Source organism: Caretta caretta, chromosome 16 (genome assembly GCF_965140235.1).
Source record: "Caretta caretta isolate rCarCar2 chromosome 16, rCarCar1.hap1, whole genome shotgun sequence".
In the NCBI taxonomy this organism is placed as follows: domain Eukaryota; kingdom Metazoa; phylum Chordata; order Testudines; family Cheloniidae; genus Caretta; species Caretta caretta.
This window is the reverse complement of record NC_134221.1, coordinates 16,963,378-16,990,983: the sequence shown is the minus strand read 5'-3', so window position 1 is coordinate 16,990,983 and position 27,606 is coordinate 16,963,378. Positions and strand designations below refer to the sequence as shown.

At 49.4% G+C, this 27,606-nt stretch overlaps 1 protein-coding gene across 3 annotated transcripts; it reads right to left on the bottom strand.

Moving 5' to 3' along the window:
* Window positions 1-359: 359 nt before the first annotated feature.
* Window positions 360-27,606, bottom strand: ADAMTS13 (ADAM metallopeptidase with thrombospondin type 1 motif 13). Of its 3 annotated transcripts, none has more exons than XM_048823260.2 (32): window positions 26,994-27,606; window positions 26,639-26,705; window positions 25,444-25,727; window positions 23,758-23,899; window positions 23,042-23,181; window positions 22,041-22,124; window positions 21,778-21,902; window positions 20,731-20,877; window positions 18,878-19,012; window positions 18,439-18,589; window positions 17,402-17,506; window positions 16,617-16,768; window positions 15,869-15,932; window positions 14,841-14,967; window positions 14,468-14,616; window positions 13,655-13,775; window positions 12,779-12,859; window positions 12,332-12,513; window positions 11,337-11,472; window positions 10,359-10,488; window positions 10,091-10,270; window positions 9,360-9,549; window positions 7,847-7,964; window positions 7,349-7,478; window positions 7,039-7,218; window positions 6,447-6,626; window positions 5,445-5,649; window positions 4,494-4,842; window positions 3,230-3,376; window positions 2,207-2,383; window positions 1,699-1,883; window positions 360-1,366 (listed from the first exon to the last, which is right to left on the bottom strand). In XM_048823260.2, exons 1-32 carry the CDS (start codon window positions 27,066-27,068, stop codon window positions 1,208-1,210), a joined length of 4,797 nt encoding a protein of 1,598 aa, XP_048679217.2. In that variant the 5' UTR covers window positions 27,069-27,606; the 3' UTR covers window positions 360-1,207. The 3 variants fall into 3 exon arrangements, with proteins under 3 accessions (XP_048679217.2, XP_048679218.2, XP_048679219.2); XM_048823261.2 differs by having other exon boundaries at window positions 7,847-7,961; XM_048823262.2 differs by lacking the exon at window positions 10,091-10,270.

The window sequence follows — 27,606 nt, the reverse complement described above, 5'->3', positions numbered from 1 at the left end:
CTCAGCTCTGTTTTTTTACAAAAGTTTCTGGCTCTCATGGCTGCAGAGAAAAGCTTGAAAACATGAACCAACTGCCACCTAAAGGTTCAGAAACCAGAAAGCAATGAAAAAGAACCCAACATCCATTTTGGGTTTTTTTAAAAGCTCATGATTTTTGAGCCAACATCTTGATTTTTGAGGCCTGACTCATGATTTTGAAAAAGATATAGAAAAGGGCAACAAAAATGATCAGGGGTATGGAACAGCTTCCATATGAGGAGAGGTTAATAAGACTGGGACTTTTCAGTTTGGAAAAGAGACAATTATATGGGGGATATGACAGAGGTCTATAAAATCATGACTGGTGTGGAGAAAGTAAATAAGGAAGTGTTGTTTACTACTTCTCATAACACAAAAACCAGGGGTCACCAAACGTAATTAACAGGCAGCAGGTTTAAAACAAAAGGAAGAATTTCTTCACACAACGCACAGTTACCCTGTGGAACTCTTGGCCAGAGTATATTGTGGCACCAAATTCATCATTAGCAGGACAAGTTCTCTACCTAATTATTGGGAAATACTATTATTGCTAGAGGACATGTAGTGCCCTGTTCTCATTTATGCATAAGGCCCCTTTCCACCATTCGGACAGTAAAGTGGCTGTAAACGTTAGGGTCCTTGTACACTGCCAGAGTGTAAAGGAGTAACAGGTCCATCAATTCCGAATGGCTTCTCCGCCTGTGACACACATTCGTATCATTGGCCAAAAGGGAAAATGCTAAAGGGTTAAGCTGCTGACTTTTACTAACTGCTCTAATCTACATCTTCATCAGTGGATGCTGAGGCCCTGTGGCAGACGAGACCCTTCTAACAAGATGACATTAAATCACAGTCATGACTTGGGCTTCAGTCTCCAAGTCATTCGTTTCAGGCAGCTAAGTAGTCTCAGTGCTAGTTGGGAGAGACAGGAAAAAGCTTTTAAGAGAATTATAATATTTGACATCTATATAATGCCTTTCACTTGAGCATCTCCACATGCTTTACAAATATTAACTGATCAGCCCTGTGAAGGAGACAGGTATTGTTATTCCAATTAAACAGATGGGGAAACTGCGGCAGAGAGGTTAAATGACTTGCCCAAGGTCAAACGGTGAATCAGTGGCAGAGCTGGGTGTCCTGACTCTAATTGATCCACTGCCTCCCTGTCTGCGGTGCCCCTTGTTTCCATTTATCTGGGCTCTCTGACCCAGTACACTGCTCGGAAACTGACACGATCTTCTGTAAAGCCTTCATGAAATTCAATTTCAGCCCGGCTACCCGTCGATTCCCAGAAGAACATCTGTTTCCCATGAAACACTGTTGTCTTCATGGCACTCACATCGCGTATCTGAACAAAGAAAGGAATGAATCACAATCGCATAGCAGTCTGCCTCTTTCAAACAAGAGCACTGTTGTTGCTATGCCAGGACCCATTAGGGAAGCGCATCAATAGTTCAGGGGACCTGGTACTCACAGAATGGGAAGTCACAAAAGTTGGGGGCAGAGTCCCAGTGACTTCAGTGGGGTCACTCCAGATCTACACTGGTGTAACTGAGATCAGAATCTGGCCCTATATGATTTCCAGGGTGCTTTGAACCTCGAATGTAGAAGCAAACTTCTCAGGGCCTATGAGGGGAAAAGCATGTCCTACAGGCGCCCCACCCCAGGCTGATGTCTCACCGAGATGTAACTGGAGTGTGTTTGATTGTTTTCAGTCCCCAGGTCCATGTACAGGGCATGGATGGCTATGCGATACCGTGGAGCCACGTTGATAAAGGTCCGACATGCCACTCGTTGTTTTGGGTCTGGCAACTGTCTGGGATTCACTATTTCACCCCAGGGTCCAAACAGCTGCACATCACAGTCTGGGATGGGGAAGTGGGGTAGGAGAGAAAGCAAACTGTGTTGGGTATGTCCATACAAAATAAAGCATGTGTCCAGCAAATTTCCCCAGTGCACTCCAGACGGGGATCTCAAAGCATGTGCAAGCATCTTGCAGGGACCCATCTTCAATATGGAAGGGCAGCCAATGGAGACAACTGAGAGGCCTTATGGGCCCCTGGTGAAGGAGCAACATCTCTGGGCCCTTGGGTCTCCATGGGCAGCCATGAACTGCACAGTGAAACTCAGTGGGCCTTGCTTTCCCTGCCCCTGCCCAAAAGCCCCAGTGAAGAGTTCAGCAAAGTACCTTGGTGATATTTTTTTGCCGCTGCTTTGCTGTTGTACTGAAGAACTACACCATTCCCTGGCAGCAGGAGGCGCTGCCTCACCATCAATGTGTTGGTCCTGGAGTTTACGGATGACACCGTCAGCTTCTTACAGCCTGTCCACCACATCCTCCGTCCAGAAAACAGCACTATATCCCCTGTAATAAAATTAAATAGTGATAAAGGACCCTTTTACCACAAAGTATTTTTACAGGGAAAGTCTCAAAGGTTAACATCCATGAAAAAAGGAAAACCAACTAGCGTTGAGGCAATGATCACCAAAACAAAGCTTAGAAAGAGAGGTCATGCTGTCGGAGTGGGCAATGATAGACTCCCGAAAAAAAGTTTTCTATGGTGAGCTGAAATTCAGAAAGTGCAGGAGGGATGGTCAATGAAAACACTTCAAAGACTCCCTTAATCAGAGTCTGACCTTCTGGGGCATAACTAGTGATAACTCTGAAGACACAGCCAAGGACAGACCTTAATGGACAGCAACTGTCAATCAAAGATGTAAACCCTCTGAGGAAGACAGATGCAAAAAACTGACTGGAAAAGGGCCAAGAGTCACGCCAAGGCCTCAGCAGGAGCCTGCACATTCCCATGTGACATCTGTTTGCAAGCTTGCACCTCATGGATTATTAAACTATACAACTACATGAGAACACACACTCTGTCGTGACATCACAGTCGGATACAACAGATAGGCGTCTACTTCACAGATCTAAGAAATTGCTTTCCGACCACGTCACCCATCAATAAAATGCAGCACCTCTGGCATGGAACACAGCAGCTGTTTAACAGCACACAACAGTGCTACATAACAGTTCAAGAAAAGAAGCGAAGAATAATCGGGTATCAAAATGAAACCACAAGGATATTTTAAGGAGCAAGATTAGAATTGTGGACTACCAGCAAAAGTTTACACAGAAGTAACAACGAGGAGGCAGGCGCAGGTTTCTGAAAGTCCCCTGCCATGGATGAGCTCTGCAGGCTCTGGAACATACCTGCACTGCAGTTTAGGGAGCTCTCCAGCACCTGGACTGTTACCACTTCCCCCAAGGGGCGTCCAATGGAAACCGTGCAGTCACTGACTTGCAGGCCAGTCATGTTGATGACCCCGGTGGAGTTGAGGAAGAGCCTCCCACAGACACCTGCACAATAAAACCAAAAGCACAGACATCGTGGATAAGTAAGGGCAGCAGGAGGAACGTACACCCACTGAAACCACTCCCTCTACATCGCGGCATGTGCGCCGTCCTGTCTGCAAGCTCCTTGGAGCACAGACTGTGATCACTGCTCCTGAACATGTGCCAACAGCGTGCTTGACCTCTGTACAAGACACACAGTAAGACAGTTGTTGGCCTGAGGTGCTTGCAATCCAAAGAATGCGGGAGGCCCTGGGAAGAGAATTGTTGCTCGTAACTCTCTTCTGATGGGTAGCCCATGACACACCTGGAAGGCGTGACTCACAGCAAGACTTTCAGTGAATCCGCTCCAACTTCTGAGTCTGCAGCAAACCTGAATCGTGCGTGCTGGGGGCTTCTGGCCTGTGCTATGAATGTTCCACACAGCTCCAAGCGAGATGCTCTTCACAGCAAAGCAGAGCAGGGGAACTCTGAGCGGAGCTTGCCTAGCCATACCAATGTGCTGTACCCGCTTGGGGCTTTCATCCTCCTGAGCTGGAAGGGAGCTGCCCTGGATCTGAACTTGCTGTGGGCCGGAATTAGGCTCTGCAATGAATTTCATTTGATTTTAAATGATCATGAGCCTGGAATCCGAAGTCTTGACCCAGACAAATTTCCTACTGGAGTGCTTCCATGCTCCCTGCCGGAGTACTGCCTAAGTGCGGGAGAAAAGGAGTACTTGTGGCACCTTAGAGACTAACCAATTTATTTGAGCATAAGCTTTCGTGAGCTACAGCTCACTTCATCGGATGCATACTGTGGAAAGTGTAGAAGATCTTATTATATACACAAAAAGCATGAAAAAATACCTCCTCCCACCCACATTTTTTCATGCTTTGTGTGTATATAATAAGATCTTCTACACTTTCCAAAGTATGCATCCGATGAAGTGAGCTGTAGCTCACGAAAGCTTATGCTCAAATAAATTGGTTAGTCTCTAAGGTGCCACAAGTCCTCCTTTTCTTTTTGTGAATACAGACTAACACGGCTGTTACTCTGAAACCTGTCATAAGTGCGGGAGGACTCTCAGACTCCTGGCCGGAGTATTGGCGAAGGACATCACCCTATGTAATCACCACCTAACTGTACTCTTCAGCAGTGTCCTCCTCCCCCGCTGAAAGCTCCTCGGGGCGTTTGGGTGAAGGAGCCAGCACCCTGGTTGGAGGACGATCCAGGGCTTTGTATTCTGGCCTCTCGGAATAAGTGGTGGCTGCTGTCGTTATCGGGTTCGTAGCTGAAGTTGGTATCTGGTGTTCTGATACCGAGGATCCATCCACCACAGGCTGCTCAGGACAGGGGCCGGCAGAGCAGCCACGCACCGTGATGGGCTTGGGGGAGCGCATGCAGAAGACGGGGTTCACGTGCTCATGGGTTTTCGGATTGAGGCAGAAATCCTGCCGCATCTGAATGCCGTTCCCACACGACGCCGAGCACTGCAGTGGAAGAAACCCAGAGGCCTTTATAAATCCACAGTCAGGGTTCTATGCAGGGGGAAGGAGGTTCAATGGCTAAAGTGCAGGTCAGGGAGTAGGAAGACCTGGGTTATAGTCTCAGCCGTTCCACTGATATTGGCCAACGCATTTAACCTCTATGCCCTTGAGTTTCCCCAGCTGTGAAATGGAGATTATAGTGCTGAGCCACCTTACTGAAGAACCCTGAGACCCACAGATGTACCAATATGCATGCACAATAGTGATTATGTGGGTGTCTGATCTGACAGGGGAAGGTTTGAGCAAAGTTCAGAAAAGACTTGCATGGAGCACATCACCCCAAAACATGCAAAGGCAATTTTTAAACAGCAGCCAAAGAGCAGAAGTCTAACAACTTGGGGGCTGCACAGATACCCTGCTCAGGGACGGAGAGCGGAAGGAAAGATGAATGACATCCCTAGGAACAGGTTGGCATTTTGATGGATGCTAACACCATGCAGTGTGCAAGAGAGGAGTTATTTCTCCTATAGTCCTGGGATTTGCTATGAAGCCAGTGGGCTACACAGCTTCTGCACCTAGCGCTGCGTTAGAAGGGTAGCAGGTACCTCTGTCCATTCACTGAAACCCCACTCATAGGAGCACATTCTGATGATACAGGGGATGCTGGAGAGGGGTTTCTCTGCCTCCGGACACAAACTCTCTTCCAGCTCGGTCTCTAGGCCTTGGCGGAGCTGGACACAGGTGATCAATTGCGTGGCTATGCCAAGCCCACAAGAGGAGGAACACGAACCAGTTGCTGCTACTTTCCATCTGATCCGAAGGGAAGGAGAAAATTCAGTGAGGACTGATACCTCTCCTCTCACCAGCCCCTGCTAAAAAGCACATACTGAGACTTCCTCATCTTCCCACTTCCCCAGCCATCTGTAGACTCCCTTCCTGAGCAACACGCACACTGCAGCCTGGGATCATCCCAACTTACTGTGGCTCCAATCCATATCTGGAACAGAGTCAGTCCCTGTGGCGAGGTTAGAGTATCTGAGGCTGGTGTAGAAGTGGGTCCTCTGAAAGCTGTAGAGCAGCATCTTTGGGTTTTGCCGAAACCCCATGAGCTCAATATTTGCATGGGGGTTCACAGTACATGCATCACAAGCCCTTTCCCCCGCGCCCCCCTCCCCGCCCTTGGGGAGACATGTACGGGCTGAAATGAGTCAAGATCTGGTCTTCTCGTGATATTTCCACCCCCCTGGAACTGACATATCCTGAACACACCAACTCTTGTGTTATTTCAGCCCAGTAAACAGCCTCCGGAAACATCAAAAACGAAGCCACACACCCTCCTAGCCAGCCTGTCCTGAGCATGCTTCCGCTACCACCTTGCCATGCATCTCCATCCTGAAGTTACAAGGTCAGAAGTGACTGGACAGTGAGCACCCTTCACCCTTCCTCTAGAACACAAAGCACTTTGTCTCCAGCTTCTGGAGAGTGACAATCCAGAGGTCCCCTCTGTAACCTGGTTCCCCAACCACCCTGGGTTGAGTCCATGGAACTTTTAAAGACACACACTCTCCGCAGGCACATGCGGTCTTGGTGAATGTGATTATAATGACCTTGGCGGGCACGGCTCCAGATTACACAGCTCCTGCTCCTCTGGGCGAGGCAAACCATGACACTGTGCGTCTGATACAATCTCTTCCACCTTGTCCCCTGTCTCCCTCGCACAGTACAGGACCCTGCGCACCACACCTCCTCCGCAGCTTACGCTGCACGAGTCCATTTTGTAATGCCACCTGGGAACAACACAGCCATCAATGAGTGACTCCAACCCTCAGCAAGCCATTCCCCGGCCATCAGTGAACTAAGGTGGAGTTTGGGTCCAACCTCCAAAGCACAAGATCCAAAGCTTTTCTTACCGGGCTTATTTGAGAGATTTGCCTGCAGAGACTATCAGCCCTATTTAAGAAGTACAGCTGATTGTCCTTTAGTTCACATGGTAGACACCTGGGGTACTGGAACGTCTAAGCACAATTTAGGTGGTAATTGTGGTGTCCACGTTTGCAACCCATATTTGTTAAAACGGGGCTCCTACCCCACTCTGAGGTAGTGAGGTATCAGGGGTATTGGGCTAAGATTTCCCATGGCACATAAGCATTCAAGGGCTTCACTCAGTTATACCCAGGCCCTAAAGCGACAAGCAGTTACCTTGCTGGGCACAGATCAGTGCCACACTCCTTGGTGCTGGCTGGCCTGGGCATCCTACCACATTTGGAATGAGGAAGAGGACGGGTTGTATTTCCTTCTTGTCTTACACAGCGAAGAGAGAGTGGTATTCTCCCTCCTCCACAGCTCACTGGGCATGCAGCCAGCTCCTTCACCTCCCAACTGCGGGGGACAAGAATGGAGAGAACATCTGTACCAGGACCCACACAACATTTCCCCTGCGGGAAACAACTGATCCCATCACACCACCCCGTCACTGGAGGCTGACAGTGAAAAGAGACCTGTCTCGTACCTTGGCGGGCACAGCATGGGATTGCAGCTTTCCAGCCTGCTCGCTGGCCTTGGCACTTGATTACAATGTTTCTCTTGGGTTTCTTCTTTGGTCTTGAAAGCCACACACACATAGCGAAGCTGGGCCACACCTAGAAGGGAAGGGGAGACAGTCTGATAGCATGGCATGGACGCAGCTGTTGAAACAAGATCATTTATGAGAGCAGCAGCCTTATGCTGGAGCTCAGTGCTGTTTATCGATCAAGCAAGCTCCGCCCAAGCTCCTGGAACCTTGTATTAGTACCAGCCTACTCTGGATTCAAACCAGGAACGTTACAGGGGAAGGCTCTGCATCCTTGTTCCAAGCCCCCTAACTCTTCCAGACTCTGTGTACTTGTGACCACAACTACACATGCACCCCGCTCCTCAGCGGTGAAAGATTAATTGCACGAATGCACGAGGCTGCCGAGTTCATCCCCAGAACAAAGAACGTTTCCGTGCAGCGTCACAAGCATCTCACCTCCACCACAGGTCACGGTGCATTCGCCAAGGAGAGGGCTCCAGACATGCACCAAGCGATTTTCCTTCTGGAGACTCCCAAATGGCACCAGCTCTTCCCGTGAGGGCGAATTGTCCTGCTTCCAACACAGCAGCAAAAAACAACAAGTATTTGGCAGCTGCTGCTCGCCCAGGGCCTGAGCCAAGCCCACTGGAACCAAGGGAGTCTTTTCAGTCGTGTCACAGGGCTCTCTGACAGATTCCAAACTGGTATACCCCGAGGACTCCCCTTCAGTGATGCAAGCTGTGCATCTGAGCCCCCACAAGAATCTCCCTCTGTGACCATAGGTGCCGACTCTGTGGATGCTCCAGGGCTGGAAAATTGCACCCACCAGCAACCAAGCTCCCCGCCCCAGCTCACCTCCCCTCTGCCTCTGCCTTCTCCCCTGAGCGCGCCGCGTCTCCTCTTCTCCTCCCAGCGCTTGCTGCCGCAAAACAGCTGTTTTGTGGCTTAACAAGCTGTGGGAGGGAGGGGGAGGAGTGGAAACGCAGCACACTCAAGGGAGGAGACAGGGCCGGGGCGGGGCTTTGGTGAAGGAGTCCAATGGGGCAGAGAGGGGGCGGGGACTTTGGGGAAGGGATTGGAATGGGGACGGGGCAGGGGTGGAGTCAGAGCATTGGCACCTATGTCTTTGACTGAAAGGGGACAGATTTGAGAATTTCCTTTTACCTGTTTTAGTGGGACACTGGTCTGTAGACTTTAGTGCTGACAAAAGGCCCCCGAAAGCCCTGGAGGCCGAACCCTGCGTTTACCCCACACAGTTGTAGCAGCACAGCACACTCAAGGGAAGTTTCCCTCACAGGGCCCCACCAATAAGGCTGAGCCCTGTGGAGAGAGCCCCTTCTGACTTCTGGCCCCTTGGCTGAGATTGCCTGGATGGGCACCTCTTGGGCACTGTGGGGGTGGTTCTCTGACATGGACACATTGTCTCCAGACCGTTGGCCTACCTTAGATAGTCATGACTTTCAGTCACGCCTGATCTGGGCTGGCTTAGAACCAGTGGCCTGCAGGGGACAGTCTCTACACCCCATTAACAATCCCCAGAGCCAGTCAATTCCCCCTCCATTTTCCAGTTTCATCCCGCAGTCTGTTTGCGAATGCCAGGGTCCCTCTGACAGACAGCACCGCAGGTTTCTTTATGGGAGGTGATTTCATGAGGCGATGGCTCTCTGTGATAAATGCTAAAGCATTTCAGCCTATGCTTTGCTTGGAGCAATATAGCTGCGTGGGAAGGAAAGTGGGTGGGATGATGCCCAAGGTGGTTTAGCTGGCCCCTGCCAGAATTAAATCACCCCCACCAAAGTCTGATGAACCTGGCAGCATTATCTAAGGTGAGCAAGGCTTCCTGCAGTGACTACAAGGGACTCTGGACTAATAAGCTGTCCTATGTGCATAACACCCTCTCAACCTCCAGCCTGGGATCCCCCACGGGCCAGTGTGTGAGGTTCCCCATTAGCCAAGCCAGTGTACTCACTGTGTTCCAGCCTAGAGGACAGATATTAACCACACATGGCACAAAAGCTAGAGGTTTCTCTTCCGCCAAGCACAGGCTGTCGTCTACTGTGGTCTCCAGTCCATCAAGAATCTGTACACAGGTCACGTTCTGCTGGGTGACTCCAGCCCCACAGATGGCAGAGCATTTGCCCGGCTCAGATTCCTTCCATCTATATGGGAAATAACAGCACCACCCAAGGATCTCAAAGCACTTTGTAAACCTTAATCAGCTGACCCTCACACCACCTTCAGTAGGTAGGGATTACTACTCCCATTCCACATATGAGTCACAGACGGGTGACGTGATATGTTCAAGAGGTCAAACAGCAAGTCGTGGCTGAGCTGATAAAGAACCCAGGCGTTCTGGCTCCCTGTCCCCTACTCCAGCCTAGACAATACTTAGACCTTCTCCCGATTAAGAGCTGGGCCTCTGGGGAGAACACTTGGTCTCCGTGATTGGAAAGGAGAGACAAAGATCTCCTCATGGCTGAGTCCGCACACTCCCAGCTTGAAGAATTGTGGCCCCAGCAGAAGTCACCGTGAAGGGCACAGTAACAGAAATGGTTACATAGCCCGGGCACGAACAAGGTGCCCTCAAGAATGAAGAACATGCAATAACCCCCCTGACTACGGGACTGTCACACAAAACAAGGGGAGAAAGAGTCAATTATTTATTCCCCCCCACACATATTTAGGGGGCCTCTGAATTACCTTATGGGACACGGCTCAGTGCTACATGCCTCGGTGGAGGCAGGTTTGGGAGCATCCATGCATTTGGAATCAGGAAGAGTCAGGATCAAGCCCCCTTCTCTCTTCATACAGCGAACCAGCCGCTCCATCGTTCCACCCCCACATGTGGCACTGCAGGGGCCGAAGTCCCCTGCCACCCAACTGTGAAAGGACAAGAGCCAGCTATGCCCATCTCTAGTGATAAGAGACTTTAGCTTAGTGGTGGAAAAGGCCATTCAGGAATACTCACCTGCCTGGGCATGGCGCCATGGCACAGGGCTCCTGCCTTGAAGGGGGCTGTGGAGTCTCCGAGCACTGCTGATCATCTGTTATTTCATTCCTGGTCTGATCAAAGCAGGAGTGATTGACCAGTAGCACCCCTGGGAACGAAAGTTCAGTAAAATATTAGAACTGCCATTGCAGAGGTTCTCAGCTGAAAAAGGGAAAGGAAATTCTAGGCTGACTTACGGGCTGGTCTTTGCTCTTACAGGAAGAAACTATGAGCTCCCTCTGTCCAACAAGACAGAAGTGAATCCCCAGATGTGTCACAGAAAGAACAAATATGGGAATACAGCCCTTATATAAACTTTAAAAAACTGTATTTCTTACATGGGTTTCATCTTGAAAGATTTTAAAGTAACTTTTTCTCAAGCAAGATGAAGGTTCTAAAAGATCAGCTGTTCAACTGTTAGCCCAGTTCCAAAACAGAAAGAAAATACGTTTTGGGCAAAAAAATTCATCCAGCTCCAGATCAGTCATTAGGTAATAATTTGGTTTCAGTATTAGCACTTAACTAGCTCTAAATCATAGACTTGATTGACTTTGACCAAATTCTTTAGCTAGGGTTTATAACCAAATGCACAGCCCCCTTCTGAGAATCCTCTTTGGAGTGTATAAGGATTGGTTATGTTGAGTATTAACCTGAGGATTTAATTCCAATTCATTGTGGCGTCTAGCTTGTTGATGTTGATCATGATTTGATAGCTGTACTGCTTTATTCTTAGCTTAATTTAATATTAGTAATAACAGCTTAGATTTGGTCACTTTTTAAAATTTCAGTTTGTTTAGTAAGTTTTAATAAAATTTATGAAACTGATACCAAGCCGTATTTCTTTCAATAAGCAAAGTGAGTCCAGAAGGTTTGAGGACTTAGGTGGATAGCAGCCAGTCAACCTACAAGCCTGAGCAGCTTCCCCCAATTAACCATTGGTTCTCACATCTGCCTCACCTTCCCCACAGCTCACCGAGCAGGTCCTGAACTGAGGAATCCACACATGTGTCTGTTTCTCCTTTGGTATAAAGTACCTGAAGGTGATGTCTGGGTTGGTGACATCTCCATATTCCTTCCCATACTTCCTATAAACCTGGGGAAGGAGAAGAGTTATAAATCTAGAGCTTAGCCCAGGTCAGTATGGTGCTGCATATGCAGATCAAGTCAGAGGACTGGGTCTGAGCACATGGAGAGCAAAGATGGAACCACGGTGCAAGATCTGGATGTGGATTCCAAACACTCCACTAGCTGGGGTCATACTCACCTCTAACAAACACCTGGTTGTACCAATGTCTGTGGAATTTCTGTCAGCCAATCAGCATGCTGGAGGGTTGATTAGTATTCCCTAATAAAAGTTCTTTTAAAAAACACCCATCCGCTGGGCACTGACTAGAGACTAAAGCCAATGCTCTTTGTAAACAGTTCAAGTTAACACTGGGTCTGTTTATCACTTCCAATCATTCAAACTCAGATTAAGTCTGCCATAAGAACCAAAACCCAAATCTGAATTCACGTCCTGATAGGGACATCCCTCGCCTGGATGGCTTTGCCTTAGCATGTGTGTATCTGCCACTAGAGCACGAACTTCGGTAATGAACGATGGGAACTGCTTAATTGGAGAAACAGCCTTGTACTTCCACCAGGTTTGTTTCTGGGAAGGAAACCGATCTCTTGTATCACAAGAGAGATTTGCTATCAGGATTCCGCTGTTTTCTCCTTTTTCCCCCCGCATCCAACCTTCACATAAGTCTACAGAAAACCCACAGGGAACATGTGCTCAACCGTTTCCAAGGATAAGGAGACCATTACCAGCACGGAGCTCAATTTCTGCTGCCATGGGGGGAATCAGTAGAGCCTCAACCACCACCAGACTCTGCCTTGCAGGTCTTAGCCCTGAGCCACGCAGCCCCAAGCCAGTTCTGGCTATCCCCTTTCCAGCCCTACCAAGCTACCTGAATCTCAATGTCCTCTTGGGTTGGTCCATCGACATGGACTTCCTCCAGGCTTGGCAGGTTGTCCTCAGTAAGTAACACCCTGTATTTGATCTGGCTGTCCTCTATTACTGATGGATAGGTGATGTTCAAGGAGATTCTCTCCTTCCCAGCCACCACATACCGACCTTGGACCTTCACAGCTAGAGAACCAACAATGGTAGTCAGGGCAGAGGGGTACTATGTGTTCACAGAATCAGCTAGAGACAATGGCTTCCTTCTATGTATCCACTAGTGACTTGTCCAGTCTATTTTAAACATCCCAAGCAATAGAGCTTCCCCTCCTTCTCTACAGAGAGTACCCCACTGCCAGGACGCTTCCCCCCCAGTCTGCCTTTTCTCGAGACTGCCTGGGTGTTTGGGGGCACAGAAACCAAACCGGCCCAGGAGCCTTTCCATTATACTCACCCAAATGTGTGAAGAGAGGTTTGCGATTGGTAACGTAGACGAGGGTGGCCTTGTGAGGCAGGGCTAGAAACGTAACATACTCTGGGGAATGAACACAGAGAAGATGTGGTCACTTTCACTTTAGCACCTTCTCTAAGGAGTGGGGGATTTGTTATTACAGTCCTTGCCCTCACAGTACACCTTCCGAGGATCTCAAAAGACTTTACAGACAGTAATTAACCCTCTAAACTCCCCTACACGGTAGGTATTATATCGCCATGCTACGGAAGGACAGGCGGAGGCACAGAGAACTAAATTCCCCCCAGTGTCACTCCACTGACTTCAGAGTCACCCCGGGACGAATACGGGACAGTTAAGAGAACTTAACTGAATCAGTGGCAGACCTGGGAACATGGCCTCAGCATCCTCCGCTCTAGCTACCAAAGCCCTCCGCTCACTTTCAATTTTTTAAAATACCCTCCAGAGAAATCTACGTGAGAGTGATGGCAGGGGCAAGCTTGGGCAGATCAACATTTTACTGCTCAGGCAGAATTTGAAAAAGCTCGCAGCCCCCCTGTTTTACAGAACTCAGCTAGGCTGAGCTCTTCCCCCGAGGCCAGAGTTCAGGATCCCTGCCCGTGGCAAACAGGGAAGCCACATTGCGAATGGCTTGGCAGGGAATCCAGGCTGCAACTAGCTCTCGAGCTGCACTGAGCATTAATCTCATCCGTTTCCATCTCTGACAGTCTCCACCAGCAGATTCCACACAAAACCGAAACAAGCAAAACCACACCCAAGAAGCTGCATAGGGACAGTACAGAGCTCTGCATCTGTTTTGGGGGCATCTGGCAACCGAGATAGACCCTGATGTGGAGAGCAGGGCTGAGGCTTGCAGACCTTTGGCTTTTCCTTCTGTGTAAGAGCCGCTCACTCTGGTGCACGTGGCGTTGTCTCCCCCACACACCATGCAGGAGTCCATCACCATCCCAGAGTCCATCCTGCCGTCACAGCCGAACACCTGAGCAAAGGGCAGAGCCACAAGACCGGCTTATTCTGGGAAGAACCTGAAGTGATCAAAGTGGCATTTCCTGTGTTACGCTCTTTAAGCTACCTTTTCTCTTTGTAACCCACGTGGGCACGAACACTCATGGGCAGAGGAACCCACGTGGGCATGGACACTCATGGGCAGAGGAAGCAAGCACGGATGGTGGTTACAGCATGGCATTTAGAGTCAGGATTCTTAAATTCTAGTCCTCATTTTGCCACTGACCCACTGTCTGACTCTGAGCAAATCTCTCCTGGAGGAGAGTTAGGTCTGTCCAGGTCTGCCCAGTTACCCTAACAACATATACAGCTATGCAAGCTGAATTGATGACAAGGTTGTTTCACTCTCATGCTTCAAGGTATAAACTGATTGCTGCACTGTTCAGGAAGGAATTACACACACATGTACCGTACTGTATAATCGGCAGGATGGACTAGCTGGGGAGAGTTGGTATTGGATGCACAAGCGGGATGCCCAGTTAGTTAGTCCAAAAGTCTAAACAGTCCTAACAAATCCTGTTCTTATAGAAGAGCCAGCCTCAAAAGTTTGGGTCACAGTTTGCTTGTTCCTACCCTCAAGGAGGTGGCTCCTTTGAGACCATTTAGATCCCATGTCTGAAGTTTGGCCTGGATCCACCATCCACTTGCAGAGAGGAAAATCCTTACCCTGCAGCTGCCCATCACGCACAGATCGAAAGCCCCTTTGGCTCTGTGGTTGCTCTGCTCACACCTGGTTCCATCTGTGAAACTGACCCCGCGGCTCACCATGAAATTCTTCTCCTCTGCCTTGCACATGTGTTTGCACAGGGTATCCCCTGGGGGAGACAGACATGGGGAGAAAGGCAGAGTTACTCAAGCAAAAAGGCACAAGAGAGTCAGATACATTATGGGAAGAAGGTAAAAGGAATTGTCAGGAAAGGCTGTAACCACCAGTAAAGATGCCATTTGATTTGCCATTAAGGTCAGGACTCGAGGTCACACTACGGGGTCTCTTTCCCAAAGGAACTGCTGTCTCTCTCTCTCTCCCTCCCCCCTTTACCTTTGGCATAACCAGTAGCCGACGTCCACTTATAAAAAGATGGGACTTCTGGAATGAGATACAGCGGCTTTACATTTGTCGCTGCGCACTGTTCAGCCATAAACTCCAACTGGGAGCTCAAACAGGCCTATGGAAGAGGAAGATTATTATGCAAAGAAAGTGAAATGGAATACAATAAGAGCAGAATCCCAGGAACCACTTCACCCACTACCTAAGTGCAACCACCTCTGGGGTGAAAAGCAGCAGCTGACAAATAGAATAACAGCAAATGAAGAAGACTATCCCATTAAAGTGAAGTTGCAGGAGAATTTGGGGAGGAGGAGATGGGTTAGGAATGGGAGATAGACGGTTTGCAGATGATGTTATCTTTCCTACTTATCCAAAATAAACGCTGGGGGAAATGTGAGCAATACAAGCATGGCCCTTGTTGAGCACAGTCCTGCACTGAAAGGACTCAGGGCATGTGCATTGCAGCTAGAGGGGTAATCTTCAACTCGGGTAGACAGACTCACACTACAGTTGATTGAGCTGTCACGCTAATAGCTGCAGTGTTGCCATGGGGACACAGGCAATGGGACAGGCTGGCTGCCCAATCTCGTCCAAGACCCTAGGCCAGTACTCAAGCGGCTAGCGCATTCCATTGCCCACACCATCATGGCTATTTGCATGCTAGCTCAACCAAAGCTAGCGGCTGTCCATCTACCTGAGCTGGGAATTACCCCTCCCTTGGAGTGCCTGGGGGCTCTCTAGGGGTCCCAGATAAGATGCTTTATTACACGTTGCTGGGGCTGGTCAGTTATTAGTCGGTAATTGGCCTCAGTGACAGTGGAACAAATACCTGTCTTGTCACACAGATGGAGACTGCATACCCAATACTTGGTTTCCTTCCCAGGGAAATCAATTGTTTCGACTCTGAAAGCTGTGGCCCTGAATGGTAGAGTTCTTAAAGGGTTAAAAAGGGCATATAACTGACAGTGCATTGTTTGGCCATGTGTGTGATGCCTGCAGAGCGAGAGAAGGCAGCCTACCTGCGTATTGCACATCTCAGCCTGGACGTCTGCTCCCCTGCACTCCTGACCCCCGAAAGCAGGCCTGAAAACAACAGACATGTGAGTCCACAGGCAGCCAGGTGAGAGGCTGGAAGAGCTGCCCCACAGTAAGGAGACCGAGGATCCTGATCGTCCAAATACACAGGATCTGGGAGTGCCTAGCAGCAGCACCAAGATCTGGCTCATGGACAGCCACACCGAGCCGGCTAACGAAACGACAAATACACGGGTCGGTGATGCAGCCAATCAATGGAACGACGGGGGGCATGGATCAGCGTTCACGTCGCGCTCCCAGTCAGTGCCTGGCCCAAGCCGGGGGAGCTAATGACCCAACCAGCAGACCAAATTCAGTGACGAATCCTGGTCACGTGACACCTGAGGCACATTGTGCATATGCTAAGAGGAAGAATGGAGTGACACAGGGATCAAGGCACTGAAAAGACTCATCCGGACAACGACACACCTGGGCAGTGAAAAGGCAATGAGATCTGAGAATGATACACATGGTCAGTAGAGAGACAAGGAACTTGTTACACTGGCAAAACACGCAGCACATCCTAAGCTGGGTTCAGCGCAGGACACCAGCCCATGTTTAAATGAACTCGAACATCAACAAGCTTTCGTCCATGGTAAACGAGTGGAAGCACGGATACTTTGGGCCTGCAAACAGCCAGAGGGCCCCACGAGCACGTCCAATGGCGCTGCCGGGAAAGAAGAAGGTCTTTACCTGGGGTTGTTACAGAGTCGTCTTCTCGTTATAACTCCTCCTCCGCAGCTGCGGGAGCAAGCGGTGAGGGGGCTCCAGCTGGACCACTGCCCATGCACCGCTGCCCCGGGGTTCAGCTCTTCCAGAGAGCTACAGCGTCCCTTGGAGCACCACTGGAACCCAGAACACCAGAGATCAGCAACAGCCATGCTGCAACTAAGACTGCAGGGAGCTGGGGGGAGGCGCTCTGCCCCTTCAGCTGGGAGAAATGCAACTGGAAGGGGACAGTATCTTGTGCCTCAGTCACTCCCCTGCCTGGGAGGGGAGGTGAAGGAAATTGGACCCCAAATCGCGAGGGGAGGAGCTGAGCGAGGCATCTTCTCCTCCAACTCTACCTCCCATGGGGGACAAACAGTGAAAATACCCTGTGCCAACAGCATATTTGATAACGGGCTCTTCAGTCCAGCAGACAAAGGGATAACCCAGTCCAATGACTGGAAGAGGACACCAGACAAATTCAGACAGGAAATAAGGTGCTCATTTTTACCAGTGAGGTTAATTAACCCTCGGAGCAATTTACCAAGAGTGGTGGTGGATTCTCCATCACTCTTCCAACTTAGCTCTCTACATGGGAAAGCTCATTCGTCCCACTGTACCAGCCATCCGCTATGCCCTGTAGCCACCCACTCCGCCATCCAACCATCCAATGCGCTCTACAATCACTCACTGCACCGCCCTGCCACCCCATGTGTCTGGTAGCCACCCACTCCCCCCTCCAATCTTCACCGCGCCCGGAGACTCTTTACCTTGTTGATCCCACACTCGGTCCCATCCAGAAGGGGAACAAGAAGGCGAGTACAGCTGGTCTGGTCGGCCCGATGGGTGTGGCAAGAAAGAACTCTGCACATGTCCTGGGAGGGCAGGGAAGCCAGGCTATTCAGTTTGTGCCCGAGGCTGCTGTGCCAGTTACTCAACCTGAGCTCCCACCCCTGTCCCACCAACATAGAACCCCCACGCCTCCCAGCCGGAACACTGCAGACCACGGCTAGATGGCTTCCCTAGGCCGTGCCATGGCTCTGTGTGTGCTCTGCACTCACCAGATACCGGGGAACAGCAGGAAGACAAGCATGCCTTACCCATACCCACCCACCTGCTTCCTGCTAGCAGGAAGCCAGCACCTGCTCTCTCCCTCCAAATCCCAAGGGCTTAGGCAATTTCCTTAGCGTCTCCATTTTGAGTGGAATGAGGTGAGGCCCATGCTGCAGGTGGCAGGCATTATAGGCGCTTCCAGTGACTGGCACTGCCAATCGTTATGGCACAGGATGAGGGTCGGTGACGGCAGCTGAGGTTTGCAGCCGGATTAGTGTTTTCTTGTTAATGAGATGCATTAACAATACTGTCCGTGTGTTAGAGCCACACAGTCTTGTACAAGGGAGGGGACAAAGGGGATCCGGAGAGCAAAGAGATGGAGTAGAACAAGAGAGGGACAATGGAGAACTCCTCACCACATGGAGTCTCTCTCCCTTTGTGTTTGTACGGTACCTAGCACAGCATGGCCCTGACCAGGCCAGGATCCGTGGACACTATTGCAATGCAAATGTTAAATAATAATGAAGAGGAGACTTGAGGTGGAGGAGAGAGAGGAGGGGCTGAAAAAGGGGCAAGTGATCCAAATTCTTTATAAGCCTGCTCTCTGCCAAGAGCCCCCTAGCAGATGAATACTGTCCCCCGCTCCATGCCAGCCCACCGCCCTGCTGCGCCACCATGCCCGTCCCAGCTGCAGTACTTCAGGGGTGGCCGTTACCAGCCAGAAGCACAAGCGGGTAGAAAGTGTTCTACCTACAATGTCATTCCTGGCAAAGGTGCACGCCGTGGCTGCGCTCCCAAAGGCTATTTTACACTGCTCGTCTGCGCCGTAATACAAGCCAGGCTTCCACCCGGGGATGCTGCCCTCCAGGTCCGGCAGGTCGTTCAAGCAGCTTGCTTGGCCTGTCCTGGGAAAGCCACAAGAGACATCGCTTTCCAGCACACAGCCAGCAAGGACACGCACACATGCTAACACAGGCCTTGGGAGTTCATTATTGGTGTCCCAGGAAACGTGAGCATTGTCCTAGGCTCAGAGAAGTCTGCTCTCTTCACCACTTGTTCATTCCTAAAATCAACAAACCCCCGAGGAGTAACAGCACCTCGCTCTCCAAGAGTCCCCCACCTTGTTCCTTGCCTTTCTCCTCTCCCCAACGCAGATGTGCAGATGAGCATGGAGAGCAGCTGGTTCCTCCTACCTGAGAAAGGCAAGGAACTGCTCTCTGCTGCACTCCGACCAGACCAGGTCCACGCTGTTGTGGCTGCCCTCGGAACCCATGATGTTGCCACTCCCACTGCACCGGTTTCCTTCACCGTCATGATGGATTCCAAAACTGCCGCAAGAGATAAAAGGGGGTGGGGGCGTTACCGATATTATCCAGCTGATCTCCTGGTGTTAAATTGCAGGAGCAGAACGCAGTTCCAACCCCGGGCTGGGAGTCACCACTCCTGCATTCTATTCCGGGAGTGTATGAGTGATCTTGGCTAAGTCACTTCTCTGCTCTGTGCCTTAGTTTCTCCATTAGTAAAAGGGGGTCAATAGTATTTCCCTGCTATGTGGCAGTGCTGTGAGGCATAATTCATTGTTTATAAAGTGCTCTCAGACCCTCAGACCAATGTGGAGAGATGCAATGGGAGGGAAGTGCAAAGTGTTAATTAATATTGAAGTTTCCACTGCATTTTGTTCTAATTCCATCTCCCTCGGCCCTCCCTTTCCCCACAGCACAGCGTGCTTTCTCCTGACGCGCACTAGTGCTTACTGGGTCTTATTGACATTACATTAGTGCCTCAAGGCCCCAGTCAGGATCAGGACCCCCTTGCACTTGGCACTGTCCACACACCTAGGAAAAGACAGTCTCTGGGCTGCAGAGTTTACACAGGTTAAGAAGGTCAGAGGGACAAAGGATTGGGGAAAGGGGGATGAAGCGGCTCCATTATACCTGAGGCTGATGGAAACCTTTGGGTGTGAATGACATGGCTCAAGAAAAACAACAGGCCAAATTCTAAACGAGCGCAGCCCCACTGATGTCACCAGAGCTGCACAAATTTACAGCAGCCGAGAATTTGGACCAGGGATTATAAATCTCGGCCTCTGTTTTGTTGTGGTTTTCTACGTCGCCAGTCTTCCCTTTGTTATTCCCCCCCCGCCCATAGGTAACTCACTGCACACTGTTCTCGTCACCCGCCCTGCCATGCTACCGGGAGTCACCACCATTCTCTGGGCCAAGACGCCGCCACATCGATTACAAGAGTGACCTGAGCCCTCTGAGGGGCTGGAATCCAGCTGGTGGCACACTGAGCCGAGCACGGAGGACGTCCGTGCAGAAGAGAGTCGGCTCTGTGCAGAGTACCTCCTGAGATGATGAGTGCCCGCAGCTCCCACTGAAGATGATGGGAGTTAAGGGAGCGCAGAACCTTGCAGGATTGGGCCCCTTGTTCCCATTCCGTCTCTCCGGAGTTGCGTTTCAAGCAACCTGAACAGGGCTGACCATAGGCATACGCAGCATATGCGGCTGTGTGGGGCACCTGAAAATTTGGGGCACCACCAGGACAGCAGGTAAGAGCGGGTCGGCTCCCGCACACCCAGCGTGCACTGCAGTCTCCTTAGGCAGGGGCCGTATTCACAGAGCCGAATTTGCCAGTGCGGCGCATTCTGTGTGAGGGAGACGGTATGGGGGTCTCTGTGGGGAACTGGGACTCTCTGCCGCTGTGAGGCGGGCCGGGCGGCTCAGTATCCTTGGCTGCCTCGATGCCTCACAGCCCGGGCTGCCGCAGCGTCTGCTGTGTACGAAGCTCGGTGTGTGTCAGCAATGGGGGGGGTGTGTCTTCTGGGGGTTCACAGGTGGGGGTGGTGGCTGTGCCCCAAGTGGGGCATAGGGGCACCAGTTTAATAATACTGCATAGGGCCCCATAAATCCTAAGGATGGTCCTGAACCTAAGGGAATCCCAGCACCGCCCGAGGTGACTCGCTCACTCCCTGAACTCAGCTTGCAAACAATGGCCAATTTTCTCTGGCTGACACTTGGCAACTCTTTGGGTCTTGCCCTCTGACCTGTGCCCGATCTCGTGGGCTATGGTGACTCCCAAGTCGAAGCCAGTGTCCTCAGTGATAACGCAGCTCCAGGAGGAGGAGCAGGCTCCCCCCAGCTGGGTGACTCCGCGCAGTTGCTTGTTTCCATCGGGTAACTCCAGGTCAAACCTAGGGACGGGTGAGACAGGCGGGGAGAAAACGTGAGAGCAGATCCATTAGGATTAAAAACCCTAGCAGTGAACATTGTCAACTGAAAACGTCTTTAGCCTCTCCCAGCTCAACCTGACCAGGTATTTACCACCCCCTTTCACTTTGATTCGTGAATCTCCCCAGGGATGAGATGCTCAATGAAGGTTTACACTGAGTACCTAGAACCACCCTACCCAGCACGTGTTGATCAGATATAACCCTGTCTGCAAGAGAGAGAGATACCAGAATCCCCTCTGTGCAGAGATGAGCAACTAAACAAGGCCATTACATTCAACGGGAGCTTGGCGGGTGTCATTAGTTACAGTCAGTTGAGAATAATGTGAGCCTGGGAGTCAAGCGGCCTGTAGGAATGCGTGAGTCAGAGGAAATCTCGGAAGCTGGGGAATTTCTCTATAACAACCACTGGGTTTCTGCCTCTTCCAGACTTTTCTGCCCTCACATGAGCCTCCCGTGATCATGCAAACATTGCTTGGGGACGCAGGCCGCCGCTGGAATTGTGCCGAGTTCACCACAGCCAGGCTGGCCACTTCCCGAGGGATATTCCAGTTAACACTGAAGCTGAGGAAGTGGAATTGTTGAGCGCTCAGCCCAGTCTGTGCTCTGGGAGCTGGTGTGTGCAGACATGCAGAATACCTCCCCCCTCCAGACCAGGGAAGCAAAGTGGCATGAGGGCTTCCTACACCACAGCAAGCCACTCATGGAAGGAGAATTGTAAGGCCCCTCTCCAAAGGGTGCACATTTTACTACTACCCCATCTAAGCGCGTCCAGCAGGTGCCGCAGTTTGCCTGACCCTGCCAGCCTGACCTGATGTCTCTAATCTCCCCTCAGTCTAATCCCCCTCAGGGGCGTTCTGTTACCTGGTCACATACAGGACAAGGTCGGCATGCTGGGGATCTGAATCATTCTGGGGATTGACCTTCTTGCTCCACTCACAGACACTGACCAGCGAGGAGCTGATGTTCGTGGTGATGTTCATACCCACCTAAAGAGAAGGCACATCTTCATATGCTTCCCCTTTAGTGGCCCTGTCACAGGCTGGCTAGCCCTCTGAGGGGAGCTGGGCTCAGCCTCGCCTGTGACGGACCCTTCCAAGGATTGTGAACAAATCTCCATTTTCTACCTCTGGTTCTGTCAGGACCATCATTCTCATCAGGTGAACCCTGAGCTGAGCTCCCAGCGAGGCATCTCTCAGCAGCTCTGCACCCTGTAAAAGGAAAAACAGGATCCAGATGGAGTTTCATAATGAAGATGCCGGTGTGACTCCTGTCTGTGCCCTGCATTGACACTAAGGCTTCCCTACACATAAGATCTTCCACCAAACCAGCCAGATGCACTTCCAAGGTGACACATCGGGCAATTATAATGGACAATTATAAAATCTGCAAATCACCAGGGAAAGAAACAGGCAGTTGCATGAAATTTGCCCATTACAAACAGAACCAGGATTCATCTGAGAACTAAACTCAGTGTAAGCCACAAGTCTGTCCACCAGTGTGCACTAGATTTAACTAATAGGATTAAAAGCCTCCAGCAGAGCGAGAACAAGGGATTTCACAGGGTGTGAAAATTAATGTCAAGACCCCTCAAAGTCCCCCAGCCCCTGCTATCCACATGAAAACACAGTGATACATTCCTGACTGGAGCAAGGTGGGTAGCGCTGAGGAAATTAATAATAGAATGTTAAAACCCACACAGTGAAATGATAGATCAACTCAAATTGAAATACGGCTGCTGAAATCAATGGGCACTGAAGGATAAACTCCTAATGCTGGAGCCAGCACCCAACCAGTTACTAAGGAAATTAAGGGACACATTTTCCAAATGGGGCTTTAAAGCTGCACTCCCAGCGTTCGTGAATGCCCTCCCTTATGCCTGCAGCTTCCTGGATGAGGGTACAATGGCCCATGCAAAGGAGGTGGCTGCACACTGAAGTGTGCTTTGCACCCCAGTCCAGTATACTGTACATACCCGAGGGAGGGGTGCTCCCACTCACTTCTGTGGAGGCATTTCCAGAACATTTGGCTATGGGCTTAGCCAGACACCCCACCAGAGGTCCCTTCCAACACAAGCCGCCATAGGCTCAGTAAACATGGCACTGAAATCAAACAGAAAGCCACTCACGATGTTCAGGTTGGTAAGGATGTACCTCTCGGTGTCCTCTGTGTGGAACTGATAAACATCAGGGCCCACTACCACCAGCAGCTCCAGGTGCATGATGCTCCCCTCTGCCCTTTTCCAGAGACGAGGAGGAGACTTTTGTTCTACAACACCACGAGGAAATACAAGGGAGGTTAGGATGGAAGGAGGCCTGGAAGCCTTGTGGGTCCATCCCAGCCTTTTGAACACTTATGAGCAATACATCGCAAGATTGCTTCCTCCCGACACTGAGCTAATTCCCGTCTGCACTGATTTCTATTAGCTGCTGCTGCCACCCTTGGTAATTTATCATGGACAAAATATCCCACCTACATACCCTGAGTCCTGACCCATCCTCAGCTGAAGTTCATATCTTTTTGCTCTTGTGTTTGGCAGTAACTGGTGAGTGACAAGGCCATGCCTATCCGCCCAAGATAAATCCTGAGTCCCTACTGAGGCTATATGTTGTTTTAGCAAGGGTGAAAGCAGACAGGAGAGTGATAGGATGCAGCTTGGCCTCTTCTCCAAGCCACAGACAGTGCTCCTGGACTACACAGGCCCCAATGAGAGCCTCATTTACACATTGTGACGGCAACAAGTCCTGCCCTCACTGTCACTCATGCAGCCCCACTGACTGCAGGCAAAAAGAGGGGGCAGAATTGAGCCAGTAGTTCCTCTCTTGGCCCCGAGAAATCCAATACCTCCTATCGTCCTTGTCCCTCTCCCTGCAGCTCTGAAGATGATGTGGGGTGTGGGGAGGCTGGGGTCTTCCAACACATTCAGGTGTTTGCTTCTTACAGGTCTGATGTGAATCTTTTCTTTGTTCACGATGACGGCCCCTTGCTAAAGAAAGCAAAATCCCACCCCTACGTTATTCCAGAGGCATTCACCACCAAGAGAAAGTCACAGACCACCTCTCCTGCCAAGATTTACCGCCAAGATTTCCCAAATGGGTGCTGCACCCAGGCAAGACTGAATATGTTTGGGGCATGAGGATGCAAAACCAAAGGCTTCCTGTTCATTTGTGATCTGTAGGATACTACTAGGATCTAGGAGGGAGTGTAGTCTAGTGGTTAGAATGAGGGACTAGGTGTTAGGCTCCTTATATTCTGTTCCTGACTTCACCACCAACTTGCTGTGTAATACTGGGTGAATCGTTATCCTGTCAGCTTTCTCGTCTATAAAACGGGGTTACTATTACCTGCCTCAGGGCAGTGCTTCATTAATGTTATAAAGCACTTTCAGATCCTCATAGGAAAGGATAGGTTTCAGAGGAACAGCCGTGTTAGTCTGTATTCGCAAAAAGAAAAGGAGTACTTGTGGCACCTTAGAGACTAACCAATTTATTTGAGCATGAGCTTTCGTGAGCTACAGCTCACTTCATCAGATGTTTACCGTGGAAACTGCAGCAGACTTTATATACACACAGAGAATAAGGATACTAAATCAATGCTAATTATTATCATTGCCATGGAGTACCTCACACATCATCGGGATCTCCTGTTATCAGAAGGATTTGGATGAACACCAAACTGCCAGGTTACCAAAAGCTCTGAAAAATAAAGCTACTGGAGGCTCAGTGAGGCAGCATTGGGGTGACCAAAATTGAGTGTTTCGAGACCTTCCTCCCTTTGAGTGGGGGAGAGGGGGGAGCGGCTTATTTATTTCTTTGCCTGTTTCCACATTTTCTCATGGCAGAATTGTGACCCCCCATATACTGTACTGAACTGCAGACTCTTCAGAGCAATGACTCTGACTTTTATGGACTCTCTGAAATGCCTTCACAGTGCTGTCTAGATAGGAGAGATGGTCCCAAGCCACAGCACTGGATCAGAAACCGTTCAGACTCTGGGGGAAATTTGGATTTGAACTTCTCAGCTCAACCTCACTTCTTCGAAACTGATCTGAACCTGAACACCAGATCTGAATCCCCTTAGACCTTGAAGGAAGTTTGGACACAAACTTTTGGGCTTTGGACCCAGCACCATCAATTAGTCATCAATAAATAAAAAGTAAATCCCCTTATGTTTTCGACAGGGCAGGGCTTTTTCTTCCATTCCAAGCTCAGGGTGAAATTCATCCCTAGGCAGAGGGGCCAGCACCAGGCCAATGCGCCGCATAAATGCCACTTCCACCCCACGCATTCTTCACACCGCTTTCTGGGTCAAAGTTGAACTTTTATGTAGTGCATAGTCCTCGCACTGGTCCTCTGCACAGGAATGAATTTCGCTCTAACCCCTTATTTCTGATCTGACACTTTGCTTTCTAGGCACCTGGGTCTTCACTCTGAGACACCTGGCCAAGTGCATATGGCAAAACATCGTTGGTCATTAGTGGTTGTAAATGCAGCCAATGTTTTGATTTCAAAGTCTATGCTGCATACTCACCAGCTGCCCTTCGCAGTAAGTGACTCTACATTCAGCCCCTGGAGGGTGCAGTAGTTGTCCACTGGCAAAGCAGGTGCCTGGGAATTGCTTTAGTAAACTAACGGAGGAGTTCAGCTTTCGATCGCTCACGAAGGAAGAGGAAAGAAAGATGTGCTCCTCCAGGAATTCAAAGGTGTAGAGTTCTCCCCAGGCCCTAAGGGAGCAGCGTTGACCTTTACAAGATTTTGGTTCAACTTGGTCCTCTTCACAGGGACAAGCTGGCTGAGCAATAACAAATTCCGGTACTGGAAGAAATACCACAAATTACTAGGATTATACACATAATTAACTGTAATAATAATGATGCGTGGGAAAATAAATATAACTATCTGCTTCCATGAAAAACAATACTCTCCAAAGAGCCTTTTCCCTTTAATTATGTCAATAACTCTGGTCCACTGTGTTTTTATCAATCCCGAAACTGAGGATAGCCTTGCAGCTAAAGCACAGAACCGGTGATGAGGAGATCCAGGTTCTCCTATTAGTACTGAAACTGACTTGCTGTGTGAACTTGGTCAAGACTTGTAACCTCTCTGTGCCCCCATTTCCCCACTTGTATATGAGGATAACAATTTACCTGACAAAAAGGTAAGGTATTTTGAGTTCATCAGATGTAAAGCATTATAGAAGTGAAAATTATTATTGCTAGGCACTATACAAACATGTAAGTACAGCGTCCCTGCCCTGAGAATCTTGCCTAAATCTAAACAGTATCTTAATCCTGAATTATCAATCTAAAAGTATTATTATATTTTCTTGAAATGTTTTTAAAAAAACACTTACATAAAATCATCATTATAATCTATAGTCTTATACCCAGCTGATCTGCATCTGTTCCAGGGTTATTTAGAATCTTTCATTCTATGAATTGTGCACTAAAACAATAGCAATAAGCAGAAGGAGAAGTGAAACAGAAAAGTGCTAAAAGAATTACTGCATCTGATTTCCAAATAACATACCCAATTCTGCAAACACTTACACACTTGAACCAAACTACTTGTTTGAGTAAAGTCACTCACAAGCATAAGTGTTTGCAGGTCAGATCAGGGCTAATGTCAGTAATAGTGCGTGCTTACTGATATCAAATATACTGTATCAGAAACAAATTTACAAACATGACACATTACAAAATTCAGAAGGAAGAAGGCTTACATACCATCAAGGACTGCATTGGTGCCAAAATAAGAAAAAACGTCTTCTGGATCCAATGCCTCAAGAAATTTCTGCAAAAAGTAAAATAGCAGTTTTACATTTTCAAAGCAAAAACAAATGGAAATAAAACTTTATTCAGCACCACCTATCCTGCGCAGAACTTCATTTATTCATTTTAATGTTGATGTCTTTCTTTTGCATTAAATGTATGGTACAGAATGATCACCCAGAGAAGATGACTGTACTTTCTTGATTAGCGGGGCTTAATCCATTTTGATTTGAATGCACATTGTCCTATTTCCACAGAGAGGGGGGGAAAAGCATTCTTGCAATCTGTTCTCTCTGGAGGTCAGACTTACCTCTTGGAAAGCTGCTGGCCCGCAGAATGCCAGAGGGATCATCGCAAAAGCTAGGAAAATTGAATTGACGGTCATGTTGAACGAACTGCAATTGACACTCAACAGCAAAGGCTGGCCCGGGGTGATTAAAATGTTTAGCCCAAGGCATCACATGGAGCGGAAGTGAAGAATACATAGTTTAAACAAATAGAAGAGTTGATCCACTGCAGAGAGGGGCAGCTGAGGGGGAAATCAGTTGCTGCAGGAGTTTTTACAAGAACAGCACTAGAGAGAAAGCTTTTGCGCAACATTTGCAATTTTGTTACAGCCAAAGAGCACTGCAAGAATAGAAACTTTGGGCCAGTTTTAACAGCCAAGTAAACAATAAGTAAAGAAGCTATTTGGGGGAGGAGAAACGGGTCTAAAGTGTCAAAGCTAAGAAACAAGATGATTTCCCAGCTCCTGAGGGACCAATCTGGCAGTGCCTATCCAGGCAAAACTCCCACTCGCTCCAGTTCTAGGGGGAGAATGAGACGTTAACTCCACTGAGACACAAGAGTGAGCTGTATTAAATCTCAGAGGACAGGTTCAAGCCACATCTACACAAGTTACATTGGCATACAGCCACCATAAT